Source organism: Mesitornis unicolor, unplaced genomic scaffold (assembly GCF_000695765.1).
Source record: "Mesitornis unicolor isolate BGI_N332 unplaced genomic scaffold, ASM69576v1 scaffold17787, whole genome shotgun sequence".
Lineage (NCBI taxonomy): Eukaryota > Metazoa > Chordata > Aves > Mesitornithiformes > Mesitornithidae > Mesitornis > Mesitornis unicolor.
The window spans coordinates 49,151-75,241 of record NW_010194518.1 but is presented as its reverse complement, the minus strand read 5'-3'; the positions used below and the strand labels follow the sequence as shown (position 1 = coordinate 75,241).

Genomic DNA, 26,091 nt, shown 5'->3' with positions numbered 1-26,091 from the left:
GGGAGGCCGAGCTGCGGCTCTACGTCTCGCAGGTGACGCAGGTCAGCGGGCTGCTGCGAAGCGTCTGGAAAGCTGAGCCCGACACCCTGCTGCCTTCGCTGCAGGAGCTCTTCGCCGTTATCTCCGCCGCCGGTGAGCGCAGCCCCCCGGGGGAGGAAGGAGGGGTGTGGAGTAACGAGCGCTTGAGGAGAGCGGCAGGTATGCTGACAGAAAGGAAAACCTGCCACTGGGATCGTAGCTTTGCGGGCATTGCCTTGGAACCGTTGCTTCCTCACCCGTATAATAAAATGCAGCTTTCTGACCGTCAAGATAGCAAAGCCAGTCTTTTTATTTCACAAGAAAAGGTACAGAAGTAATGGTGATTTTTGTAGCGCTTTTGTAGCACAAAAGGAGTTTGTAGTTCAGTGTTATTCTTGTGCTTAATCCGTTAAAACTTTTTTTGGGTTTGTGATGATAGAATGTTAGAAGTAAGATAGATTTGTCACAAAACTTTACAGCAATAGTGAAGTTGTAGGTTAGGAAATAAAGCATTTTTTTCCGTGGGCTTTTCTTTTTAGTTTTACATTGTCATGTTGAACTGTTACAGATACTTCATTTGAACCTTCTGTTGCACTGGCAAGTCTTGTGCAGCATATACCATTACAGATGATTACAGTACTCATCAGGAGCCTTACTACAGATCCAAATGTGAAAGATGCAAGTATGACTCAAGCTCTGTGCAGGTACTGTATTTCACTGTAAAGGGGTAGAAGTCCCTTTTTTATTTTATTTTTTTGGAGTTATTTGTTATTCAGATCCCACTTGGGGAATAAAAACCAAAACAAACTAAAGCGAACAAAATCCCCCTTTTAAAATGGTATTCTAACTTATGCTGCTTAGCATGTTAAGCTAGTATGTATTTATGATACTATGGATGTTACTGGCATGGTTTCAGTTCAAGGTTGCTGCCTTCATGCTAATGCTGGTTCTTTCCATGCTTAGCTAGAGTGGAATGAAGAAGGCTAAATAGAAACTAAAAGGAAGCCAGCTGTGTTCCTTTTAGATGACATCTTATGTTTGGATCTCCCACCTTGTGGGTGATGGCAGAAATCAGAAAATTCACGGGGTTTACAGTCAAGCTGAGAAACACAGCCTTGTTTTCAGAAGATCAACCGTTCTGCTTTTCAAAGAAGCAGAGTGGTGCTCTCACATAGTTGTCTTACACATCCCTTCATCTGGAGATGAGATGGTTAGAAATAAGTTTTATTGTTCAGTTTTGAGATTGTTCTTTTCTGCTTAGGTACCTTCATGACTTTTTAGTAGGATTCACAGGGGACAGCCTCTGTTTCCATTCTTCACTTAAGTCTCCAGAGGTTTTTTTGGATGTTCTTGGAATAATAGAATAAGAATGATGTAAAAACAATTGCATGTTATGCTTCTTGTCACTAATCTAAACATGAATAAATGTCAAGATTGGTGGCAGTGTGAATGAACTGTGATTCAGAGTGCAATCCTTGTTAGTATCTTCAGAAATGCGAGTGATACTGATGCAGATAGATGACAATGGCAGAAAGATTAAGACCTTCAAGTTTTTTGAATTATTTTTTTTAAACTGAGTAAAGTAGTTAAACAGTAGACTGTTAAGATTTTTGTATTGTTTTTTTAAAAAAACCCAACTTTTTGGAAGCCTTTTAACTGAAGGAATTTAATGTCTGCTATATTATTTTTGAGCTACATCCATGTGAGTGTAATGTAATGCTTACATATATAGTGTAGCCCTTACATGTCTTGGTGAAATACAGAGTTTTTTCACACTGAAAATATTCCTCATATTTGCATTAAATTGAGAAGCTGTATTTCATTTGAAAATTTAATTAATGAGAAGAAGCAGCATTAATCATGGAGTCACAGAACAGTTTGGGTTGGAAGGGACCTTGAAGACCATATTGTAATCTAGGGTAAGATGCATTTGGGGGCTTTAAAAGAATCTGACTGATCAGATTTCAACAAAGCTGTATGGCCCAGTCTGAAATTCAAAGCTCGAAAATTCAGAAGGATTTGTGCATGCTAATAACTTGCCAGTAATGTGCTGCTGATTAATTTTCATGTTCGTGTAATTTTAACATTAATGTTGTATTACCTGCTTCAAGACAAAGTGATCGTATAATTGTAGCTTTGGGATGGCATCTCTGTGTTCCTCTGCTTAGGAAAGTAATGCAGTGCTGAGCCTTGGGGATAATAAGTGCTCTCTTAATACTAGCTGTGTGGTGGGTTTTCTGTCCTGTTTTTAAAAGAGCAGCACAATGGTACTTGCTTTGTTGATTCTTTGAAGTACTACTTGATTTTCAGAGCCTCTAGTTCTGTTTCATGGAAGTAACTTTTTAGGTACCTCTTCTTACTTTTGCTTGTAGATGCTCTCATGTCAACACTGTATCCAGTTTCTTTATTTACTCTGGCAACTCTTTGCAGTAATTGCTGTCTTCTGGTTTAGAGGAGTACTTGTAAAGAGGCTAATGCAGCTGGAATGTCTAGAGCACCAAATGATGATGTTGTCATCAGGCTTGCATCATTCCCAGGGGATGCAGAATGCCAGGCACATCAAGGTCTCCTGTTGAGAGTCAGCAGGGCTTTGGTGACTGCAAATTAAAGGCCTTGTTGCTTGCTTCCTGAGGGTAACTTTTGACACTGCAGAGTCTGTCTAAAGTTGAATGCAGATTAGTAAATAATCTGCAATTAGAAGACTAATAAATTGAATTTGTTTGGTGGGGGGGTTATATTAGGGACAGGTTTGTATAAGAAACAGTAAAAAAACCTGTTGAATCTCTTCTGGGATATATGACTACTTTCAGAGTCTACTTCAGAGGAAGCTGACAGCCTGCACTCAGTAACCTGATAAATATGCTTGTTTGCACTTTAACGCAAGTATCTTTGGTAAGAGAAACGGAAAATTTTGCTAAGAAAAACTACATATGTAACCATGCCTTTTACCCTGTTGGCAAAAATGTAAAATATTGTAAAAGATGGTAGATTTGTTTTTTGGGGGGGTGCATGGGTAGTCTGAGGGTCTTCTGGTTTGGTTTTTTCCCTAATCTGAGGGATTTGCACCTGAGCTGCCAGATTCTTTCTCTGATGGTGGCTGAGAAGATACTTTCGAGAAAGATGTTACTGTCTGAGCTTGCACAGATAAAATTTATTCTATCCAGACATCAGAAATACTGTGCTTGTTAGGCACACATATGGATAGCAGATGTGCTCATTTTAGGGTGATATGAGGCAGGTATCTTCTTGAGGCCTTTAAGGTTCCCTTAATCTGGTCAAACACAAAAAACTTCCTCGGTGTTTTTATTCATGAACATCATGTCCCATATTAATATCTGCCTTTGTTTTAATAATGCGGTTATTGATGGCAACCGAGCAGGAGCTGAGTAAACACAATACAGAGAGGATTTAGTATCGTCTTCACCTACCAGAGCTCAGATTTTGTGCTTTTTAGGACAGTCTCAAACATGTCTGCAGTTTTACTTCTGTTTCCTCTTTTGGCTTTTGTTTCTGCTCTTAAGAGTATCAAATCTGCTTTTAAGAGCAGAAACAGATTTTTTTAAGGATGGGAATTTTATCTGTATCAATTATACAGAGAATGAGGTTTCTCTTTACAAGCTTAATAATACTGAAATTATAGCTCTTTTCCTATTAGTGACAATAAGTAACTCTTTACTGGTCTAAAAGGTTGATTCAGAAAGCAAAGTATATTGTCATATTTTTATTAAATTAACTGTGCAGGTGTTTGTGCCACTGCTGAATAATATCAAGCCTACCAATTGGGGCTTGAGGCGTAGAAAGGGGAAGGTTTGAAAACCATACCTTTGTGAAGTGTGGGGCCTGTTTGTTAGGTTAAGGTTAATACTTTGTACACAAAAGCAGTTTTGCCCTACTTCTTTGTTTACTCATTTTAGAAAGTATGTGGAAAGGATGATCAGAATAAACATTTTAATTTAACATCCTGAGGAAATAAGAGCTTTTTGTAAATTCAGGGCAGTGATTGTCATGTTGCTGTGTTTTTTCCCCAAGTTTCTGTGTTGTTGTTGGTTGTTTTGGGTTTTTTTTTGTTGTTGTTACATGAAAGAAGCCCAGTAAGATCTGTGCTTAATTTAAAAAAGGCAGTCCTAATGATTCCTTATTCTAGAGAAGCCTTAAAATCTTATAAACTACATGTAGGTTTTAGGTTGTTTATGATAATACAGCATGCCCCGATTACATGTCTGGTGTTGCTAAAGACTGCAATTTTGGAATCTGAGGACCAGAACTCTGGTTTTGGTCTGTTTGAAGCTCTTAATCTCCAGGAAGAACATAGGGGCTTCAGGTTGATTATCACTGACTGTGCCTTTTTGTAGTGATAGTGACTGTTTATTAGACTGGTTATTTGTAACCTGCTCAGCTCTGTGCTAGAACTTAACTTCTTTAAAAATTAATCTTTATTAGGAGCTTTTTCAGAAGAGAAGAAATATACTTCTAACTTCCTGTTTTCCATTGAATTACAGAGTAGAATTGTAGCATTACAGAGGCTGAGAGGAGCCTTTGGAGGTCAGCTAGTCCAGTCCTGTGTTTTGGCTGGTACTGCCTTATGATGTTGTCTGTCTTAGAATTGCTTCTGCCTTAAGTGTAAATTGTCTATTAATTTAGAGGGATAGAAGGGCTCCTGTTCTCTGTTGGTGATGTTTCACTGTATTTTCTAGGCACAGATAAGGTCCCTTAACTTTTTCTTAGCTGTAGTGAAATTCTTCCTTCTGAGGTATGTGTAAACCACAGGCTGCTGATGGCTTTTTTAAGAGCCTTATAACACCTGCTGCAATGTATTTAAAATTACTAGATTTTACCTTTCTGACTGAGGGTATTTGAGTTGACTTCAAGGAATGTAGTTTTAAGTTGAAGAGGTTTCCTTTTCAAATTAAAAACTTAATAGTCAGTTTGATCAGATCTAGGGTAGAAGTTGTAGAAGGGGATGTTCCCAGATACAGGCACTTTTTCACCTTCAGTAGTAAGTGTTTTGCTGCAAAACAGAATTGTTAGCTTCATGTCTATAAAACCAGGGATCATGGTCTTTAATAAGAATACATAATATTTAATTTTACATGCTTATGTGTTTCAGAGTTTTTTTAATATTTACTTTTAATGTATTAACTAAGCCATTAGTAATTAGAGTTAAATGACTTGAGATATAATCAGTTATTTTACATCTTGCCACTCACATTACTTCTTGTGAGTCTCTGTGTAAATGTGTAAATGCCAGGGTAATATATAGAATATTTTAATTGAGGTTAAATTAAGTGTCATATTGGGTTTTTGTGTTGTTTTTGTTTCCATTATTTTTCATCTTTCAGAATGATTGACTGGTTGTCCTGGCCTCTGGCTCAGCACGTGGAAACATGGGTGATTGCACTGCTGAAAGGCTTGGCTGCAGTCCAGAAATTTACTATCCTCATTGATGTCACTCTGCTTAAGATTGAATTGGTATGTTGGAAAAAACATTCAAATTGAACAAGATGGAAAGGAATTTGTAACAGCTATGGAATTGTGTAGCATCTTTTGTATTGCAACATATGTTATCTTATTATTCTGCAAAGATGTATCAGTAGCTTCCAGTTGCATGTAATGATTCTGTCTGTGTAGAATGGTTGTGCATTTGGAAATCTGCTTACGTTTTTACTTAAGTTTCTTTTTCTAGATTTACTGAAATAAATGTGTTGGGGGTTTTTTTTTTAGGTCTTTAATCGACTTTGGTTTCCTCTAGTGAGACCTGGTGCCCTTGCTGTCCTTTCCCACATGTTACTTAGTTTTCAGCATTCTCCAGAAGCTTTTCATTTGGTAAGTTACTAAATAAATGGTTTTCAGTTCTTTCTTTCTTTGAAATGTCATTAACATGTCATTTCTAAAGTTGGTGTAAAGAGTAGCAGAATTTATGTGCTTGGATTTCCTCTTTCTGTGCTTCACAGACCACAGGGCTTTCTAACTTCCAGGTTCAACCACTTAATCTGTAACTGGAAATGAACATTGTTCTTCCTGATATGTACATATTTCTGACAATAGTATCTGGGTATCGCATTCTGTCTTTGACCATATACTTCTGCAAATCCATTTTGAAGTGTGAAGTCTACTGATGAAGTTGGTGTGCAGGTAGATTTTAAAGCACAACTATTTGGGGAAAACACATGACCAGTTATCTGCCATATATAACCTGGCTAGGTGCATGAGACCAAGAAGTACTTCACTTGAAGAAAGCTGCGTTACCCATATTTCAATGTACATAAGGGCAAACTGAAGGATACTAGTTTTAATGGCCACTCTTCAAAATGCGGTTCACCAGTTAGTGGTAGATACCAGAGTATGATGATGACTATTCTTGTTTGTGCAGCAAGATGTACAGTGCTTTTCCCTGTTCTCATACTCGGTGTGTGGCTTAAAGTTTAAGTGAAATATGGGTCTTTCAGACTTAACCGTAGTAACAGCCTGGCAAACTGTTTGTATAAGCTGTCTCTAAGGCTCTTGGGCCTGAAGGGAATCACAGGTCCTTTGATTAGTAATTGACTTATGCCTGTTTCACTTTTTTAAATGATAGAAGTCTGAAGTTTCTCTCTCCTGTCTCTATTGCCCTAATCTTGGCCTAGGATAGAAAATTGAGTTGCAAATGGAACAGCCAAGTAGCCTTGAATGTGCTCAAAATGTAAATATGTTTCATATGTTTACTGTCTTGCTTTTCTTCTTCATTCCTGGGAGAGACAAAATATTCATCAGAAAAACATAAAATAGGAGAAGACGTATTCTAGAAATAGTGTTTGCTTCTACCGTAGGCTGCATGCGGTACTGCATAAACATCTGCTTTCAGTTCTTCATCATGACTATTTTCTTTCCATTTTAAATGCCTTCTTCATTGTCATTTGTTGAACTACTGCTGTCATTTAGTATCCTATAATATTTTTCCCACATTTAAACTGCTTGTTTACTTTCTATAATCAATGATCTGAATGTAAAATGGTTAAATGCAGATTCAATAAATATAAATTAATTTATATTGCAATGCATCTGCACTAGCATTTCCTTTCCCTATGCTTGGGCATCCTTAGCATAAATTACTTTTTTTTTATTTGAAGAAAATCGCACTGTCTTGCTCTTATGATCTAAAACTTACCATGATAAGTACTATGGAATTCCAAAATCTACCAATGTATAAAGTTTTAATTCAAACCCAAGCCAGAAGTGGTACTTCTGTGTTTATTCCAAGTGTTAAGCGTATTAGTTCCTGTAATTGGTAAACTTTCCTAAGGTTACAATGCTCTCATGATTTCTGTTCTAAATCTCATGTCCTTACTACGAAACTATTTGTAAGCTAATTTGTGATGAGAAATTATTCCATCCATTTCTTTCACAGTTTGTGCATTTTGTTCACTTGGTAACTGACAGAAGTGTCTATAAAATATTTTGGTTCACAGTGAGAAGTCCTTTGAGACTGAAGTGAAATAACTTTCTACTTGATGTTTTAAGACTAATATAAAAGTCTTATGCATTTAAAAATACAGACAGAGCTGCACTGCAGAAGAGCGATGAGATGGAGTAAACATTTCTGATTTATACCCAATTTGAAATAGTAATGAATATGAACTAATCCCTAGATTACCATATTTTAGGTAAACTTTTTTAAGCTCATGGTAAATTACTGTTTTGGTTTATTGAGCCTAGCTCCCTCACTAGGTGGAGCTGTGAGCCAGTTTCCATACAGTGAATGTATTCACTGGCTTCAGATCCCAAGCATTAGATTCTGTTTAAGGAAAATTGTGAGTTTTTAGTTTCAAAACTGTATCCATGAATTTAGAACAGGATACTGCTTTGTTGATGGTGGCACAAATGCAAAATGTGTGCTGTTAATGTCAGTAGTGAGATGAGAGCTTTGGATACTTGACCATTTAAAATCTTAACATGCATTTTCTAAGTTCATGAAGTTCTAAAACGTGATATGTGAGCTAAACAGAGCATATAATTAATTGTGTTTGAAAATTATAATGGGTAAAGAATAATCCATGTTTTTCTAGTCGTTGTTTCTCAGCCAAGTCTTATTTAAGAACAAAAACTCCGCTGTCATTTGGCATGTGTTAAAAAAAAAAATAAAGTTGTTTGTAAACCAAAAAAAAGGAAAAATGCAATTGCTCTTTAACGTCTTTTTTTTTCCTCCATTCAGATTGTCCCACATGTGGTCAGCTTGGTTCACTCCTTCAAAAGAGATGGCTTACCTTCCAGTACAGCCTTTTTGATGCAGTTGACTGAGTTGATACACTGTATGATGTATCATTATTCAGGATTTCCAGAGCTCTATGAGCCCATTCTGGAAGCCGTTAAGGTATGTTAGGAATATTGAGATGGTAGAATGTTTTTGTTTTGTCTTCCCAAATATGAAAGCTATAATCCCATAGATCTAAATTCTTCAAAACTCCTGCTAGGAGGAAGGAGCTAACCACACAATCTGATGTCAATTCTGTGTTTGAAATATGCTAGAAAAATTGACCTGAGTGTCCCCAGTATGGTTATTCAGCTCTGGGGCCCCAAATGTAAGAAGGATGTAAGTTGGACTAGATGATCTTAAAGGTCTTTTCCAACTGAAACCATTCTGTGATTCTATGACATGGACCTGTTGGAGCAAGTCCAGATGAGGACCACAGAGATGATCAGGGGGTTGGAACACCTCTCATATGAAGACAAGTGTGAGAGAGAGTTGGGACTGTTCAGCCTGGAGAAGAGAAGTCTCCAGGGAGACCTTCTAGCAGCCTTCTAGTACTTAAATAGGGCCTGCAGGCAAGATGAGGAGAGACTCTTTAGTGTAGTGATAGGATGAGGGGCAGTAGTTTTAAACTAGAAGAAAATAGGTTGAGATTAAACATTAGGAGAAAGTTCTTTACTGTGAGGGTGATGAGACACTGGCACAGGTTGCCCAGGGAACTTGTGGCTGCCCCCTTCCTGGCAGTGTTCAAGGCCAGGCTCGATGTGGCTTTGAGCAACCTGGTCTAGTGGGAGGTGTCCCTGCCCATGGCAGGGGGTTGGACTGGATGATCTTTCATCATTTGATTTTGATCATTCCATGATAAATATTGAAATGCATAATGGACTTAAAAATAAATTTAAAAAACAGCACCCCAAAATAAATTATGTATAGATAAAAACAAACCTAAAAAAAACCCCATGTGGGGTTTACTATCTGATTTTATAGCAGTAATCTTTCAGTTAAATGTTTTGAAGCTTAAAAAGCCCCTATTAATTTAACTGCAAGTATTTAGGACTTTATTCTTTCATTCTTACAGTTTTATTTGACAAAGCAGGAATATATTTGTAGCAGAACAGAGGATGCCTTAGGGGCTTGTTAAAGCTTGAAGTGTGAGAGTTTTGGTAGCAGAAAGGATTCTGTGACTATGTAGGTCAAAGGTGACCACGAGCCCCTTATTCCTGCAATCTGAGAGTTGAGTAAAGAAAGCTTTGAAGAATAGGTCTTGGGGAAGATTGTATCTTCTAGGCTATTAGGTGTAGCAAGACCCTGAAGGAGAATAGGTGAGCAAGTGAAGATCCAAGACTGCTGAATGGCAGGACCTGTTGTAAAAACAAATACAAAAACCTATTAAGCGTGTTAAATGTTTCTCTTGCAGGATATGCCCAAACCAACTGAAGAGAAAATTAAGTTGATTCTCAGCCAGAGTGCCTGGACTTCTCAATCCAATTCTTTGCCATCTTGTTTATCTAGATTTTCTGGAAAATCTGAAACTGGGAAGACAGGTCTAATTAATCTAGGAAATACTTGCTACATGAACAGTGTTATTCAGGCACTTTTTATGGCTACAGAGTAAGTCCTTTTTAACAGCTCTCTTCATTGCAAGTTAACTATCGCAGTTGTTGCATTCTTGCCTTTCACAGAATATTGACATGTCCTGGGGTGTCTTGGCTTCCTAGAGCTGAGTGGATTTCTTTGCACTAGTTACTGATTGCTTTGTTTAAAGTCCAGCTCTGAGGAACTGCAGTTTTAGCCATTAAAAATCCTGATCCTTCAGTTTGAAAAGGTATATGCATTGAACTAATAATAGCCTTTTGGCACCAACTCGGTTTAACTATGGGAACAATATGTCCCACTTCCAGATCCTAGACAAGTCCCTTTTTATCACTGTCCTTTCTCCCTTCAATTTTGTAAAAATTTATGATGATGCTTTTGTTACACTTTTGAAGCTATTGGAAAAAAAGTGTCCCTAGCACATTCTTACACATTTAAAAGTTTAAAGAAATAGATTTTGCAGTGTTAGTTCCTACTGTACAGTAGTTGTGCATCTGCATTGGAGCAGAGTCCGGGTATCGAAGGGAACTATTACATGTTTTGCTTTCTTTCAAATTGAAGTAATTATCTGAGCTGGGATAACTACATTGTAAGAAATCTGGCAAGGAAACTAATGTATATCTGTTTTCAGTTTCAGAAGACATGTTTTATCTCTGAATCTAAATGGGTGTAATTCACTAATGAGAAAGTTACAGCATCTTTTTGCATTTTTGGCCCATACCCAGGTATGTCTGTTTATATAATCTGCTGTGTTTAAGTCTAGATCTATATATACCAAAATTGAGGATCAAACGTGATGCCGTGGGAGTTCTCTTGAGTATATTAAAAATATGAATATGATAGATTTGTAGGGGAATGAGTTGAAATGTTCAGATGGTGTGGATGGATCTAGAGAAATCTGCATTTCATAAGTGGAACATCTTGGCATTGTGCTGTTTTTATAAATGGGCAATCACAAGGTTCCTTTGAGAACTCATAGTGGAAAAAAAATCAAGGCCTGACTTTGATATAAAAGCAAACTTTATGTAACATCCTGGGATAAACTGTGACTTTCTGCAATGATTCTTACACTAAATTTTATTGCAGTTCAAATTCAAAGGTGAAATTTATTAAGTGTTCGGAATATTTTCCTAGTGCTAGGAAGAAATAAGAAATTTTTGTTCTCTTTGACTAATAACAGTAAACTTGTTGGGAAGGGGATGAGGCTGGATCACCCCAAAAATAAATTGGTGCTTGTGAAATACTGATGTTCTTCTGAAGAAAGAAAACTTTTTTTAAGTTTGCCAGCAAGAACACAGTAACTGCTATTACACATAACATCTGGTTTACACTAACCACACATTTAGTATTTGCTTGCAGGACTCACTACTTTTATCTTTGTACTAGAGATGTTTACTACAAAATTAATGGTTCTCTCCTCCTGTGCTTAAGTGGTTTAAATGTTTACATGTACCATATGTTTCATACAGTTCCTCTACAATAATGTAGTTTAGTATCAAAGTAATACAACCAACATTTTAAGAAATTCTTATGTAACCTTGTCTGTCCCTCTCTTATGCTGACAGAGGGAGGCATATGCTCCTAGAATTTTCTTTGAGGCTTCCAGACCACCATGGTTCACCCCTCGATCCCAGCAGGATTGCTCAGAATATCTCAGATTCCTGCTAGACAGGTACGGTTATTGTGCCATTAATGGCAATGAATCTGCAGTCTTACTACATTAATGTTGAGCTCTAAGGAGCAGTCATGTAACAGTTCCACTGCTTGAGTGGGTGCAAGGAGTTCTGGGCCTCATTCCTGACTCTCTGGTTTTCTATATGGTCTATGAGAAACTTTTCTTCATGGGTTTAATCTGTGGTGAAATCTGGATACCGTCTTGTCTCTACATCGTTTAAAGCAGATTACCGTGGTAGTAATGTTCCGTTTTTACATATCTAAACTTGGGTGTTATGTTAGTCATGGTCCTGTTTTAAAATTAATATGGTTTCTGAAGCAGTTTAGGTGTGCATCTGGAATTTCAATGTTGATGGAGACAGCTATATTTCATACAGGTCAGATAAGTCATAAAGACATGTACATGCGTTTGTAACCAGTTTAATAAACAAATAGACTGGTAAAGATAAACCAAAAATACCTAGATTTATTAGTAGGCCTCTAATTTTGGCATGCTTAGTATTTTTCTAAGATGTGGCTTAAGCAATATTGCTTTATGACACATTCCACTTCTGGAGAAGCTATCTCAGTAGTGGAGTAGTGTCTTTTGTTTTGTTTGGTTTGGTTGGTTTTTTTGTTTGGTTGGTTTTTCTCTCCTGTCTTTCCTTTAGGTTTTGGTTTGGTTTTTCTTGCTGTAGCTTCTTAACTTTTCTTGGCTACAAAATCCTGACCTTTTCCTTTGAAATAGTCTGGCACTATATAAATAGCTACTTGTTCCCTTATGAAATCTGACATACAGAACCAGTCAGCTGGAGAACTGATTTATTAAGATAATGCAATGGCAAATAATAAAAATGTTTTTTGTTAGGTTTTTTTAATACTTTCCAGTTCTCTCAGTGTATCCATCGGATTCTGTTATGCATAATGAAGCCCACATTGCATGCATTTGTTTCTCGTACTCTCCTCTGGATAGTACTGACCCGTATGGTTCAACTTGCTTATATAAAAAAATAACAAATAGCTTTTTTAACATAGGACACTAATAGATAACCATCTATATTTTTTATCTTAACTGGAAAAAAGTAAAGTGATGCAGCAATGTTTGTTTGGAAAATAGCACAGCTACTTGGATTTTTTTTTCTTTGTATTCAGGCTGCATGAAGAAGAGAGAACCTTGAAAGCATTGTCTTCAGGAAAGACTTCGGCAAGTATAATGAATGAAGAGTCCCAGACACAGGAAGCTGTCCATAAAGTACGAGTATTTACTGAAGGACCTTGTATGGCTAATGAAGACAGAACTCTGATAGAGAAGATGTTTGGAGGAAAATTGAAGACTATTATATGCTGTTTGAACTGCAAAAGTACATCTCAAAAGGAAGAAGCTTTCACAGATCTCTCTCTGGCTTTCTGTCCTCCAACTTCCTTGGAGAACGTTGGCCCAAAATTTACGGAACATTCTGAAGTGAAAGACGACTACATGTTGCAAACTAATACGTCAGCAGCTAGTCCTGCTGGAGAAACACCTCTCAATAATTTGGAAGTAAATGGTGGGTGTGACACCATAATGAATGAAGGAACAATAAAAGATTTTTCTTCTGAGCTGAACTCTGAGAATACCACGAATTCTGAACTCAATGAAGTTCACGATAATAGGGATATGTCTCATAGGCTAGTGGGTAAAAACACCCCATCAGTTACAGACTTACTGAATTATTTTCTGGCACCTGAAATCCTCAGTGGAGACAACAAATATTATTGTGAAAAGTGTGCCTCTCTACAGAATGCTGAGAAAACTATGCAAATTGTTGAGGAACCTGAATACCTCATTCTCACTCTTTTAAGATTTTCATATGATCCAAAGTGTCATATAAGGCGCAAAATCTTGGACAATGTGTCTCTACCACTTGTTTTGGAACTGCCAGTCAAAAAAGCGACATCTCCTCTAGCTGTAGTTTCAGGAGGTTGGTCTGTTGGTGTTGAGATTTCTGATATTGGAGAAAACCTTGCTAAGAAACTGAAGCCCTCAGGTGCTGATGAAGTGATCTGCCCCCAACTGGTGCCCTATATGTTAAGTTCTGTGGTAGTGCATTCTGGTGTATCCTCTGAAAGTGGACATTATTATTCATATGCTAGAAATGTTACTGGGTCAGGGCCTTCAGGACTCTGCCACCAGTCTACAGCTCTTTCTTTAGTTTCTCCTCAGGATAAGTTGTTGACAGAGGAGAGTCCTTCTACTGTTGTAGAAAATGAGTTGGACGCTGAGATGCCAAGAGAATGGTTTCTCTTCAATGACAGCAGAGTGACATTTACCTCATTTCAGTCAGTCCAGAAAATTACCAGTAGATTTCCAAAGGACACTGCTTATGTTCTGTTTTACAAAAAACAAAATAGCACCAGTGGCTTCAACACAAATTCAGCAAGTGGACTCTGGATAAATGGAGACCCTCCCCTACAGAAAGACCTCATGGATGCAATTACAAAAGATAACAAACTGTACTTGCAGGTAAGATGGAAATTGTAATACGAAGAGTATACTGATTCTTCAGTATTGGCCTTCTTTGTACTGCTCTACTAATCTCACAGGTTGAGATCATGTCCTTTTCTCAGCTTAAAAAAACTGATTAGAAGCGCTCAGTTACTGTTATCAATTTAATACTAATATTGTGATTCACTGAATTAAGTTTTTGTATTTCTGAGGTGACACATTTTATTGTTCAGAGTTGTAAACTGGTATTTACCTGCTAGGTTAAGAATACTTTTCTGTCCTAAGAAAGCCTTACTTTTTAGAAGAAATGTTTCAAAAAAATCTCTAGCTTATTGCTTTTGTTTTTACTGTTGCATACCAGTGTACCACATGGTAAACTGAAATGTTTTCATTTTAAATAAAGAAACCTGCAATACGGTAGCTCCTCCTTCAGTTAATATAAATTAAAAATCCCATTCTGGGAACAAGTGGAAAGCAGGGGAGGAATGCTCTGCACTTTTCCCAGTCCAGAGTATGGACTTGTATGGACTATCAAGATCTACTTACCTGACTTACTATTTGTTGTGATAATATGATTGGCCTGAAAACACTTGACACTTCTTTTTAGAAACAAGGCTATTTCTTGCAAAAATAGTAGTGCTTTATACTATATTAGAACAATTTAATGTAGGTTAATATTAGTAAAATCAGTATATGCCTTGAGAAAGAAATAGGCTCATTTAACCCAAACCACTGAACAGGAGTGAAGCATAAAAGATCTTTAACTGCTGAATAATTTCACTTTTAGCATTGAAGACACAAGTGGTGTGTGTGGGTTTTAATACTAATACTCTGTCAAGAAACTGTAATAGTTGGTACTTTGATCACTACTCTTGTGTGTGTATGCATACATAGATACCTTCCATCCATTATAGAAAATGTTTTGTACACAGTAGCAGTGAAGGTAAGATCATGAGTGAGGTTTATCCAATTCTCAGTGCATTATGGCTGCTTCTGAACAGTATTTCAAAGTGGTTGATAAAAGCTGTGCTTGCAGGTCATTGACACTCTGTACGAACACGATGCATGTCTGCAGAGCTGTGAAAGCCATCCCTTGCACACGAGTCATGTGCAGGGTGCTGTGGTGTTGCTATTCATGGTAGTGGGTCTGCTCTTGGATTGTCCCGTCCCTGCAAGGGAAGCCTGGTGACAGTAGAACAATCATAGTCTTGCTAATGGTATTGTAAAAGGTTCATAATATAAGACATACTTGAAGTTATTTAGCAGCATAGCTATGCCAAAACCTCATGCTATCAGTAATTGCAGTAAGATGAATTGAAATAAATCATATTTCTAGCTAAATCTGGCAAAAAAACCCAAATCAAACAAAAGAAAAAAAACAAACCACCCAAACAACCCTTAGGTGTAATGCTTTAGTGTTCTTTTTGTGTATAATCTTAACATTTTTATTGAATATAGCATAATCTTCAGACCTACTGTTGATGCTTATGTTCTTTTTTAATACAGTTTGTTAGGTAAAACTCAACTACTGGGGTTAAGTGGTATAAAGCTGCCAGAAAACAGTTCTGTGGAGGGATGACTATGGAAGAGGAAGTAAGGAAAGCTCCCATTTTCAGTACTGCATTAAAACAAACATTTTTGTAAAATATTTTACAAGAAAAATAATAAAAGAAAAAACAGCCCAGGTACGGTGTAGTGAGTCCCTCACTGCTTGGTTTTAAGAAGAAAATCTGTTCTAAGCTAAGCAGTTTTGCAGTGTAGTTTTTCAACTAAACAGGCTGTTTATACAAGGCCTGCTATTTTAATTAGAATTTTCTGTTGATATGTGATACTAGAAATGAGTTCTTCATATTCCCGTGTTATTCCTAGTAAATCTACTTAGTGTTTGATGTGTCTTACAGTTAGCAGATACATAAGGATCGACATATTGCTGGAGGTAGCATAATACTGTCTAGGGCCAGCATATCTATGTAGACAATAACCTCCAAATACATTAGCTTTGGAAATTTGTACGCATTTCAGTCCTTAGTAGTATAACATAGCTTCAAACTTAGGCTATGTTTTTTGAAGAGGGCAGAGTAATTTAAACCCACAAGTGCTATCTTTAGCACCTGGGAAAGTAGATGAACAAGACTAAGTTTAGTGCTTTCATGGGTGTGTAATACAGTCTTCCAGGTTCTTGGCTCTGTTCCTTGCTTTCACCAAGAGGTGGAGAAGAGAAGGAACACCTCAAGGTGACCTGTGTAGTTACTAAAACTCTATTAAAATTTCCTGCCATTGCCTTTAGGGAGGTGTGTAGTGACTGTCATGTGCAGGAAGCCATCAGTATGAGCCTTAGCACCTGGATGCTTCCACTGTGTTTCCTAAAGAAATAAAGCTTTTATAGGTCTGCTGTCTTTTTCTTGTCAGTCTTCCATAGCCAAGCACCTGCCTTCCCTCCCTCAATTTTGGAAGCTCTTGGCCAATTTGAGAAAGGGATACTGAAGACAATAAATTGCTGCAACAAATGTGAAACTAACTGGCCAGAGGCCAAGTAGTGTGTATGATATCTCTAATGAGGGAAAAGCCTGTGTTCATCCCAGCCACAAGGACATTCGGCTGAAAAAAAGCAGCTTGCAGGAGGCTGTGCTTTCTTATTTTTACTACTTGTGGAGGGACTTTTTGCAGCAGCTGACTCTGATATTATGGAGTGTTTGGGAGTTCCTAAGACTTCCTAGTGTTAAAGTGGAATCAGCATAGCAGTAACACTTGAAAGTTAAAAAGCTGCACTGAATGGAAACTATATAGCTTGTCCATCTTTTTGCCTTTCGTCTGAGTGTGGTGTTACTTTATGCAGTTGATTGAGTGGAATTAAAAAGTGGCTTTTAAATAACATTGATTTACTGGTCTTAGCTTTCAATTTGGCAAGTAAGAACAAGGGCATCTTAAAATTACTAGGAAGAAAATTCATGTGAAATATATCAAAAACTAATGTTTTAACTGTTGATCAGCGGTGTAGTTCTTTAGTAACATCCCATGTTGCTATAAAATTTTAGTATTAAGTTACATGGATTTCGTTGTAATTCACATAGACTTACTAACATTCAACGAAATTGTGTATCTCAGACTGGTTGTGGATGTTCAACTTGAAGTTCAACAAAGTAGCTGTTCAGACTTAGGAGTCCAGAAGTTAGTAATGTTGCTTTAAAAGCTATTTCAAAATTTACTAGAAATAAGCTTTTAGAACGTGAGGGTGTTGGGGTTTTTTTTGGTTGGTTGGTTGGGGTTTTTTAATTGTCTGTGTGCTTTCCTTTCAGGAGCAAGAGCTTAGTGCTCGAACACAAGCACTTCAAGCTGCCTCAGCCTCATGCTCTTTCCGACCCAATGGATTTGATGACAATGACCCCCCTGGAAGTTGTGGACCAGCAGGTGGAGGAGGAGGGGGTGGGTTCAGTACTGTTGGTAGATTAGTCTTTTGACTATGAAGACAACCTGGAATACACTGGTTCCAAAGCAGCCCTACTGCTGAGGACATCTATAATATCGAACTCTGTCAGATATTGTACCAAGTTGTGAGACTTGATCCTTGTTCAGAAGCAAATGTTGGTGGGGTTTCTTTTTGGTTATGTTTATTTGAAATAAATAAGTGCATAATGGAAAAAAACTACCTCTAAAAATTCAGTTGCTTTCATAGTAAGATAAGCTTGCCCAAAAGACAGAAAATGGGGATTTCTAAGTAGTTGCTAATGACACTGCATTACACTGGACAACTGCACTTACATCAGTTTCTATTGTCCTCATCCACTGAATGAAGAAAGTTCTTTTCTTTTTTTTTTTACTCTGATGGTGTTGCTTTGTGTGGAAGTCCTTCGAGATGGGCTAAACTGCATACATAATCTCTCACCCCCACCTTATTTACAAATTCAGTACCTTTATGGATTTCTAGAGGTGATGCAATTTATAATGAAGGCAATAACTTAAATATGACATGATACAGTACTTTCCAGATGAAAAATTATTCAATATATTTCCACTATAAATGTAAAGAAGTAAACATAATTTATAAATACTTGATAAGTTGTTTTCAAAAAAAGTGCATGTTCTGTAGAATCAATGTTTTTAAACAAATTGTTAACTTTGTAGTATTTCTAATTGTTTTGAGGATTTTAAAATTATTTCAGGGAATATATCTGCTATGTGTTGGAAAGGAAGAGATTCTGTATGTGCCTTGCAGTACTGTAATATAAAACAAACTTTCTGAGGCTGCAGAAAAGGTGGGGGAGAAGGCTACTAGGGTTTTGTTGTCAGTATTAGAAATCATGACATTTATAGAAAGCTATTATGTTTCCAGAAGTAAAAATCTGGTAGTTTGAAATGCAGTAATCTTCTTGTCCATTATTTTTTATTAAATATACATATACATAAACATATATATATATATACACACACACACCTAGTGATCTATAATTTTTGTGGCCTGCATTGCCAAGAAAAAGCTGGCCATAAATACTGAGTTATGTTTGTGAAGTCACAGAGTCACAGAGGGACTATTGATCCTTACTGAGGATCTGTACTTTGAGTCCTTTGAAGTTTTGCCTTCTGATTTTGCTTGTAGTCAGAAGTTTCTGGTGAGTTCAGGTTTTAAGTCTCTGCAGAAGACCAAAATGATGCTGTCTGTGGAGAAGTGTTTGCTTGTTTGTTGGGCCAGCAGAGGTTGAAGAACCACTCTTTCACTCTTGGCAGAAATAGCAACTTTGCTTTTGATGTGCAATGAGGATAACAGAAGTTACACTGTTGAATCTGGTGATTAATTCTTAACTTGAATAATAATATAGTGAAGTGTAAATTAATTTAAAGTATTTTTACAAAATTCTGCACTGTTTTGCTGTGTTTTTATATTCTACTAGGTGACAAAGTACATCCTTAAAAAGCATGCAAACCTGGCAGGTGTTAACTGTACGAAATAAAAGAATTTCTTAGAAAATGCCTTTAAAGAGCATAAAGTAAGTTGAGAAAATTTAACCTTGTTCATGTGATAACTGTATGGAGTTTGGTCTAAAAGGTAACGTAGCTTGCAAACTATTTTAATATTATCACTAAAACTATGTTGTTTGCTCTGCTACATGTTCATCTGTTACTGCTCAAGAAAGTAGAGCAGCTCACTTTAATTTTTTTTTAATAATTTCCAAGCTTTGGTTTGAGTGTTTGTGGTACCTCCACTTTCATTGCTACATTGGTGGTAGGTGACTGAGCCAGGGGTTCTGCTGTGGAAATGTGGAGTGTTATGAGAGTAGGGTGAGGAATGTTCTCATTTCGTTGTGCTTGGATGAGGTTTTCTTGGAAGCTCACTTTGCCTTGAAATTCTGTAACTTTCAGTCTAAGAAGGTTTTTTATTTCCTTTTAGGCTTCTCTGCCAGTTAGCTCTGGCTTTCAGATGTTTTGTCTGACAGGTGAACTTGGCTTTTCTTTCACAAATCGTAAGGACACACTAAAAAGCTGTCTACTTCTGTGTTACAGTAGGAGTATTTTTGTCTCTCTGTATCAATTTACTGTTAATTTTAAAACATTAGTAGATAGATGCAGGGGCAAGGATGCTTACTCTATATGAAATCATAATTTTGTAAAGCTCAGTTTTGTTTTTATGTTCACACAGTAAAAATACAAATTATGTAGTGTACCTAAAGAAGTGGTATGCGTTTTGTATGCCTATTGTACTATATTTATTTCATGATCTTTTGGAAGGCTTTGTACACCCTTGTTTGCCTATTCTAAATTAGGCGTTAAGTATGGAAATTTTACGAAAGTAATGCCAATAGGGTTGGATCTCACTAGGTATAAAATGATGGTATGTCTCAAACTGAAAATAACTTCTTGTTTCTTTCACTGTGGTGACTTCTGTTGGCACAGTTACTTTGGGTTTTACAAATACTTTTTAAAATTCAGAGCACGTATTTGCAAGTCTGCTTGCAGACCTGACAGCCATCATAGTCTGATTTATACCAAACATGGAAGGCTTCAATAAAACTAGTGAAAGTGGAGAAGTATTTCACGCTCTAAAATGTACAACTTTTGTCATTGCTTACAGTAATGGTGTTGCATGCTTCTATCTTCTGGATGTAATTAGTATGGAATGGCAATGTACATATGACTTCTCTTGCCTGTGAATGAATGTAGGATGGTTGGTTGGTTGAAGTTTTTGTCTTTGTTTTTCATCTAAGTTGAATCAGTAAGATATGTAAGCTTAGGTTTTTCTGTTGTTTCCTTTCATGAAGGATACATTATTGTACCAAACTCAAGGATGGTATGTCTTTTTTAAAATCGTACTTCCTTTTAACAAGACAGACTGTGTTTTGGTATTTGTTTTAATGGTCAATGGAGTTGTATTAACTTCCTTCCATACAATTCATTTTGTACATTTTTTTCATGTGGAGCGTTACAGTGGATTGCTGTGAATGTCACCCCCATAACAGGTGATGACAATATCTACAAGCCCATTTATCCAGGATGAGGAGAGAAAAGGCTTCTTTGGAGAACTAGACAAATCACAACTTCTGGCTAGCTCTTCTTCCTTATTCCACTCCCCTACCCCACCCCACCCTGTTCCCTCTTCTGGAAAGTTAAATATTTTATCTTCTGTATACTCTGAAAGTTTCGTTTCATTTCATTTCATGGGGAAGCCTTTATTTTTTTTTTTCACTCTGTAGCAGTAAGGTTGTTTATGGAGTCAGAATACTACTTTTTCCTTTTTTTTTTGTACAGATGACAGGCACTGTGAGCTAAAGGAGTGTTAGAACAAAAGCGAGTGGATATAACCTTTCTGTACATAGGACTTAGAAACAAAGTTCCTAATTACCAGAACTAATTCTGGAACTGCCTTCTAGGCAGAGACCTGCTTTGAAGGAAGAGCCAAGTATATCTGAAAGAAATTAAATGCAAAGTGGTGTCTGAATAATAGGCAACTAGACTTGATAAACCAGATATCCCTTCTAGTCCCTTCCTAGAGCTTTGGTCTTCTCCTAGGCTTCTCATCTTGACACATTACCAGTTTTGTTTTTAAGGCTCAGAGATGAAAGTGTAAATGAAGGGAATACTAAATTATGACATAACCAAGGCTGACTGCTTCATTTTGGGTGCTGTTAGTCTCTGATTTAGTGGAGTGAGGCATAAAACCATTTAAGCAATGGAAAGTGGAAGCCAGGAAGACCTGACATCTGAAGAAATATGCTCAGTTTCTAACATGAGGGTGATGACCCTGGTAACAACCTGGTATGTGATATAATGGGCTGTAGCACTTAATATCCTCAGTAGATGGTAATCAAATGTAAATTATTGGACTTTTTTCAATGGATGAGCAGATGATCTATGACTTAAGTAAGAGCTCTGAATAGATGGGTCTTAAAAGCTTTCATGTGCCTTACGGCCATTCATCATAGGTCTACCTTAATCTGAATTCACAGCTATAAGTAGTACACTCTTAAATTACATAGATGTCATGTCAAATGTAACAGTTAAAAACCAAAAATTGTGTGACACGATTCAGCTTGTGTACAACATGATGTTCTACATGGACTTTAGAATTAGTGAGTATCCCTGTTTCAGCAAGTGGGTTAATGAGCCTTGGCCCATGAGTTGAGCTGGCTGTGATCAGTATGCTGGCTGTGATTGTAGTGTAGCATTGGCTTCACTGCACATGTGTTTTATTTTTTTAAATGAACACGCATACCCCCATTCACTGTGAGTCTTGCCACTGCTTGAATGCAGGTATACAGATGAAAGGGAAATCAAGCAACTTAAAACTAGCCAGAGTGAAGCAGAGATTAACATTTTTAAATACAATATGCTGCGTTCTTACTTAAAACAGAAGTATTTTTTTCGAAGTCTACTGAATTTTAGATGTGTGTAGGTTCAGGATACACATTTCTTGTTCCTATCTTTTCCAGTGCAGGTAATACTTTTAGGAGTGAATCGTGAAAGCGCTGGAATAGGCATGTCAAAACGCACAACCTGCAAATGCTGCCTTAGTGAACAGCATGCTACCACATACCTTGAAATGCTGGCTTACTTGCTGGCTGGATTCCCCAGACACTAAGGGGGAAGAGCAGCTGCTGCCTGTCAACTGTGCCTTGCTGGGTGGCCATCTGGGACCTTCACCATCATCAGCATCTGTAGGTGGCCAGGGGCAGCCACCCTGGGGTGCTGCCTGAACAAGTGTCTCTGCAGTGGGGGCTGCAAGAGAAATCTGAGGTGTAACAGTCAGTCCCACTGTTCAGGTGCTAGCTCAAGTGTGGCACAGTCCCCAGCCCCCTCAGTGACACCAACATGCCCAGAGGGGCTAACTTGGGGACCCCTTGCAGCGCTGACAGAGACCATTACCCGTGACAAGCAGCACGCAGGGGTTGGGTGGTGGGTGCACGTGGATTTGGTGTGTGGGAAGGAGGGGCAGGGGGCAATGAAGAAATGCTGGTGCAGGAGTGAAATGAGACTACTGCACTGCAAAATGGTGAGGATGGCTCTAACCTGATTAAGAAGTTGCATATGTTCTAATGATTATTTCACACGTGTCTGCTATGAAGCTGCAATTTTAGTGTAATTCCATCAAAGGATGCTCTGTCAACAGCACTTAGCCAAGCCTAATCCTTCTAAAAATTTCACTTTATCTGTGCTTGAGGGGAAAAAGAAGCTCTCAGTGGGCATATTTAAACTATGCTGCTGAGGAGAGTATTTCGGATTGACATTAAAAATTTAGTTCAGTGACAGAATATGTGATTGGGTTAGCAGCTGTACTATCATACAGCATCTTTGAGGCCAGTGGTCTCCAAACTTTTTTGATTGCACACCCCATCAGTAAAAGTTTAAGTGTGTGCACCAAATATATGTATATTTATTTATAAATTATATGTGTACTACTGTTCTAATATATTATGTACATACACAAGAGTAGAAATTGAAAAAGTGTGAGACAAGGATGAAATAAACGCTATTTTTAAATTATGTAAATTTTTTTTATTAATTATACAAAAAATCCTTTCTGCCTGCACCAAATGGATTCTTTCACACCACCTGGGGTGCACACACCTCACTTTGGAGACCACTTCTCCAGACTGTAGTCTTGAAAAGACTGTTTTAACTCAATGGGAACAGGTATCAACAATGATCCGTTCATAATAACAGTTTCTTCTACTGAGTGATTATAGACTGTTGTCATTACTGCATGACTGTATTTTGGATCTGTGTTTATTCTGAGTTCTTAGAAAAATTGATGCAAGGGCTGTGAACTGTTTCACCATTTGTTTTCTTACAGTGTGCATTAAATGATGTAAAAAGAGGTGTCAGCCTTAAGTGGTTTGCAGAGATGCAAAACCTTTCCAGTTCTGAGGGGATGGCATATCCCTTGCCAAACACAGGCACGTGTTAGTACCATCTTTCAACTGACTTGCCCATTCTCGGGTGTTCTCTAAAGAATTACAGTATTTAGTGCTCACCTCTGTAAAAAAAGGGTTACTTTTTTTTTCCTGTATCTTTCATGGTGTTTGTTCTATTGAACTACGGACCGCAGAATCTTGGAAGTAATTTTTGCAGTATGCCTGTTCTTAAATCTTCTTCTTGTAAACTGGCGTAAATATTTAATAGTGTTTAATGTCAGTTTTTAAACATGACTGGGGCAAATAAGTGTTTTACTGTACACGTGTTGGACTGCATAAAGAAGTCAAAATACATATTTTAAAATGCTTCAGAAGGTGTCTGAAAGTACTTAAGTTTTTGTGTTTTATTTGAGTTAAAAGATAAACGTTCTAGTAAAATACAATAGTGGTTGGGGTTTGGGGCTTTTTTGGAATTGTAAATTATATCTGTAAATCTTGGCTTGAAGGTTCACATACAAAAACATGGAAAATAAGTCAGAGCAGAGAACTCCTAAAGGGCAAAATACCTCTTGAAAAACAAGCGTTGGCAGTAACTGAACTTCATCTGTTTCAGTTGCAGTGATAAGACAGTGTTTCATTTGAGTTGTTTTTGTTAGCAGTGCTTACCAGCCCTGTTTAGGGGAAGAGGCAATCTTCACTGAAATTTTCAAGTGGAATCAAAGCATAACCCAAACCACTATTTCTAAGTGTGTCAAATTCAGATGAAAACAACGTTGCTTGTAGCTGAACTCCCAACTGAGAAGGAACTGTAGAGTGCAGTGATTTATATTCTGTAAGGTTGAGAGGAGGGTATTTTCGTTCCTGGGTTTTTGGTTAGGTGTCTGCTAGAGTTGTTCATTGGGTCAAGAATGTCACCTAAATCTTCAAGGAAGATGACATGACCTCCAAGTTGCACAATTGCTAAAGAACATCATTGGTAAAAACGCAGCAGTTCTCAGTGAAGGTGGAAGCTATGGCGGTTTTCAACTTTTTGTGTATTTCTCTTAAAGATCCCCTAGACTGCAAGTCGAAAGAAGATTTTTGGGTTTCGTTGTCCGCCTTGACTACAAGAATATTTAGGAAACTCAAACAATTAACAGGCCAGTTAATAATCCATAAATTACTCCTGGGTGGTGAAGTGTGTGGGAGGAATGGGGAAGGTTTGGGCTGCCCTTAACCTGTGCAGCTTGAAGTTGTCTCCTCTGGTTGGCTGCCCACACTTCCCTCTGGCATTAGAAACAGCTGCCTTTATGTGGTCTCGAGTTTCAGCTTGGTACTGCCTGGGAGGGTAAAATCGTGGGAACCTCCCCTTCATCCAAGACCTGTTCAGGCTAACTGAAGAACTGCTCTTGACCTGAGCCATTTTAGTTTTTTCTTAAGTAACTTGAACCTCCTGACTGCCAAGGTAAAGAACAGACAAGACTTGAACATAATAAAGGACCTAATCATAACTTAAAAATAAAAAAGCTTTGGTTTCAGTAGGAGCTGCTAGTTCTTTGCTGTGCTGCAGAATCCTAGGGCTGCAAGGAGTGTCTCCTATTGATGAGACCATGAAAACTGGAGCTGCACAGAGTTCATTGGGGAAAGGAATTGGTTGCGATATAAACAGCAGCTAGATGGCTGATTTCATAATTTGGGTTTGTATTTTGCATTTGGGGATTGACATGAATAAAGACGTGGGAGGATAACAAGCAACATGAATCTAAGGATGTGGAAAGCAAACAGGCCTCAAGTAGTTAATACCTTTAAAGCAGTTACCAACATTTCTGTGGAAGAAGGGTCAGTTTCTGGGACGAAATCCTCTGCTGCCAGTGTGACCTTGCACGGCGGCCTGCAAGAGTACTGCTGCTCCCATGCTTTCCAAGGGTGTGGTAAGGTGAAAGGCACATACAGATATATGTGGAAAGGCTGGAAATGTTAATACAGTAGACCTCCAATGCAGCCTGCATCACAGTTATGGAGGAGCAAAATCTTTCTTTATGGAACTTCTCATTTTCATGGGAGCAAATCTAATAGGAGGTTGTATGTGGTGATCTGTATTTCAGTTCTGAATGCAGAGTGTAAGCCACAATTTGGGAGAAACTTCGATTGAGTTTGTAACTACTTATTTGACAAGACTGCTTTGAAACTCAGTCAGCTCATCTCAGTCTTATTTCATCCCCTTTGGTGCTAAGGGTGTGCTGGGCAGGAGAGACCAGCATGAACTATTGAGTAGCAGCTCTTCAATGTTCCCCAGCCCATATTCTGGGAATGGGCATGAATGCTCAGTTTTGGAGAGGATTTGATGGAAAGAAAACAACCACAGAATTTTAGAAAAGGAGGAGGAGAAGCTGGAAAGAAATGCAAGAGCTTCAGAATGTGTAGGTATGCAAAGTTGTGGATTTCCTACTCATTTTCAGACCAAAGAGAAGGTGTTACCAACTTCACATGCCAAGCATACATAAAGAAAAACCATATGGGAAAAAGTATAGCAATCATTTGTTCACAGTAATTGTGACCTATTTGTGTTTTCATTATTATATGACCTAAACTAATGCCTTAGCCTCCTATCTGTCTGTACTGTATTCAAGCAAATTTGTTTGGACAAAAGTAAATATTTTGGGTTTTGTCTTTTTGACTTAATGTCCTTTGGAAACAGCTATTTATTTTTTTCAAATAACTCTTCTGCCTGAATGTTTTCCCCATTTCTTAAACGGCAATGCATACCCTCTTAGACAAAGGTCTGTGTATAGTGAGAG

The 26,091-nt window shown here is 37.7% G+C and overlaps 1 protein-coding gene across 1 annotated transcript; it reads left to right on the top strand.

The window, feature by feature from the left end:
* Positions 1–5: 5 nt before the first annotated feature.
* USP38 (ubiquitin specific peptidase 38) lies at positions 6–17,615 on the top strand (the record flags this gene model as incomplete). The annotated part of the gene is made up of 10 exons (XM_010187841.1): positions 6–132; positions 587–722; positions 5,358–5,487; positions 5,740–5,841; positions 8,207–8,365; positions 9,660–9,853; positions 10,467–10,560; positions 11,401–11,507; positions 12,641–13,991; positions 17,270–17,615. Coding segments are annotated over 10 exons (2,562 nt in total), but the record flags the coding sequence as incomplete, so codon positions are not given.
* Between the last annotated feature and the right edge of the window lie 8,476 nt (positions 17,616–26,091).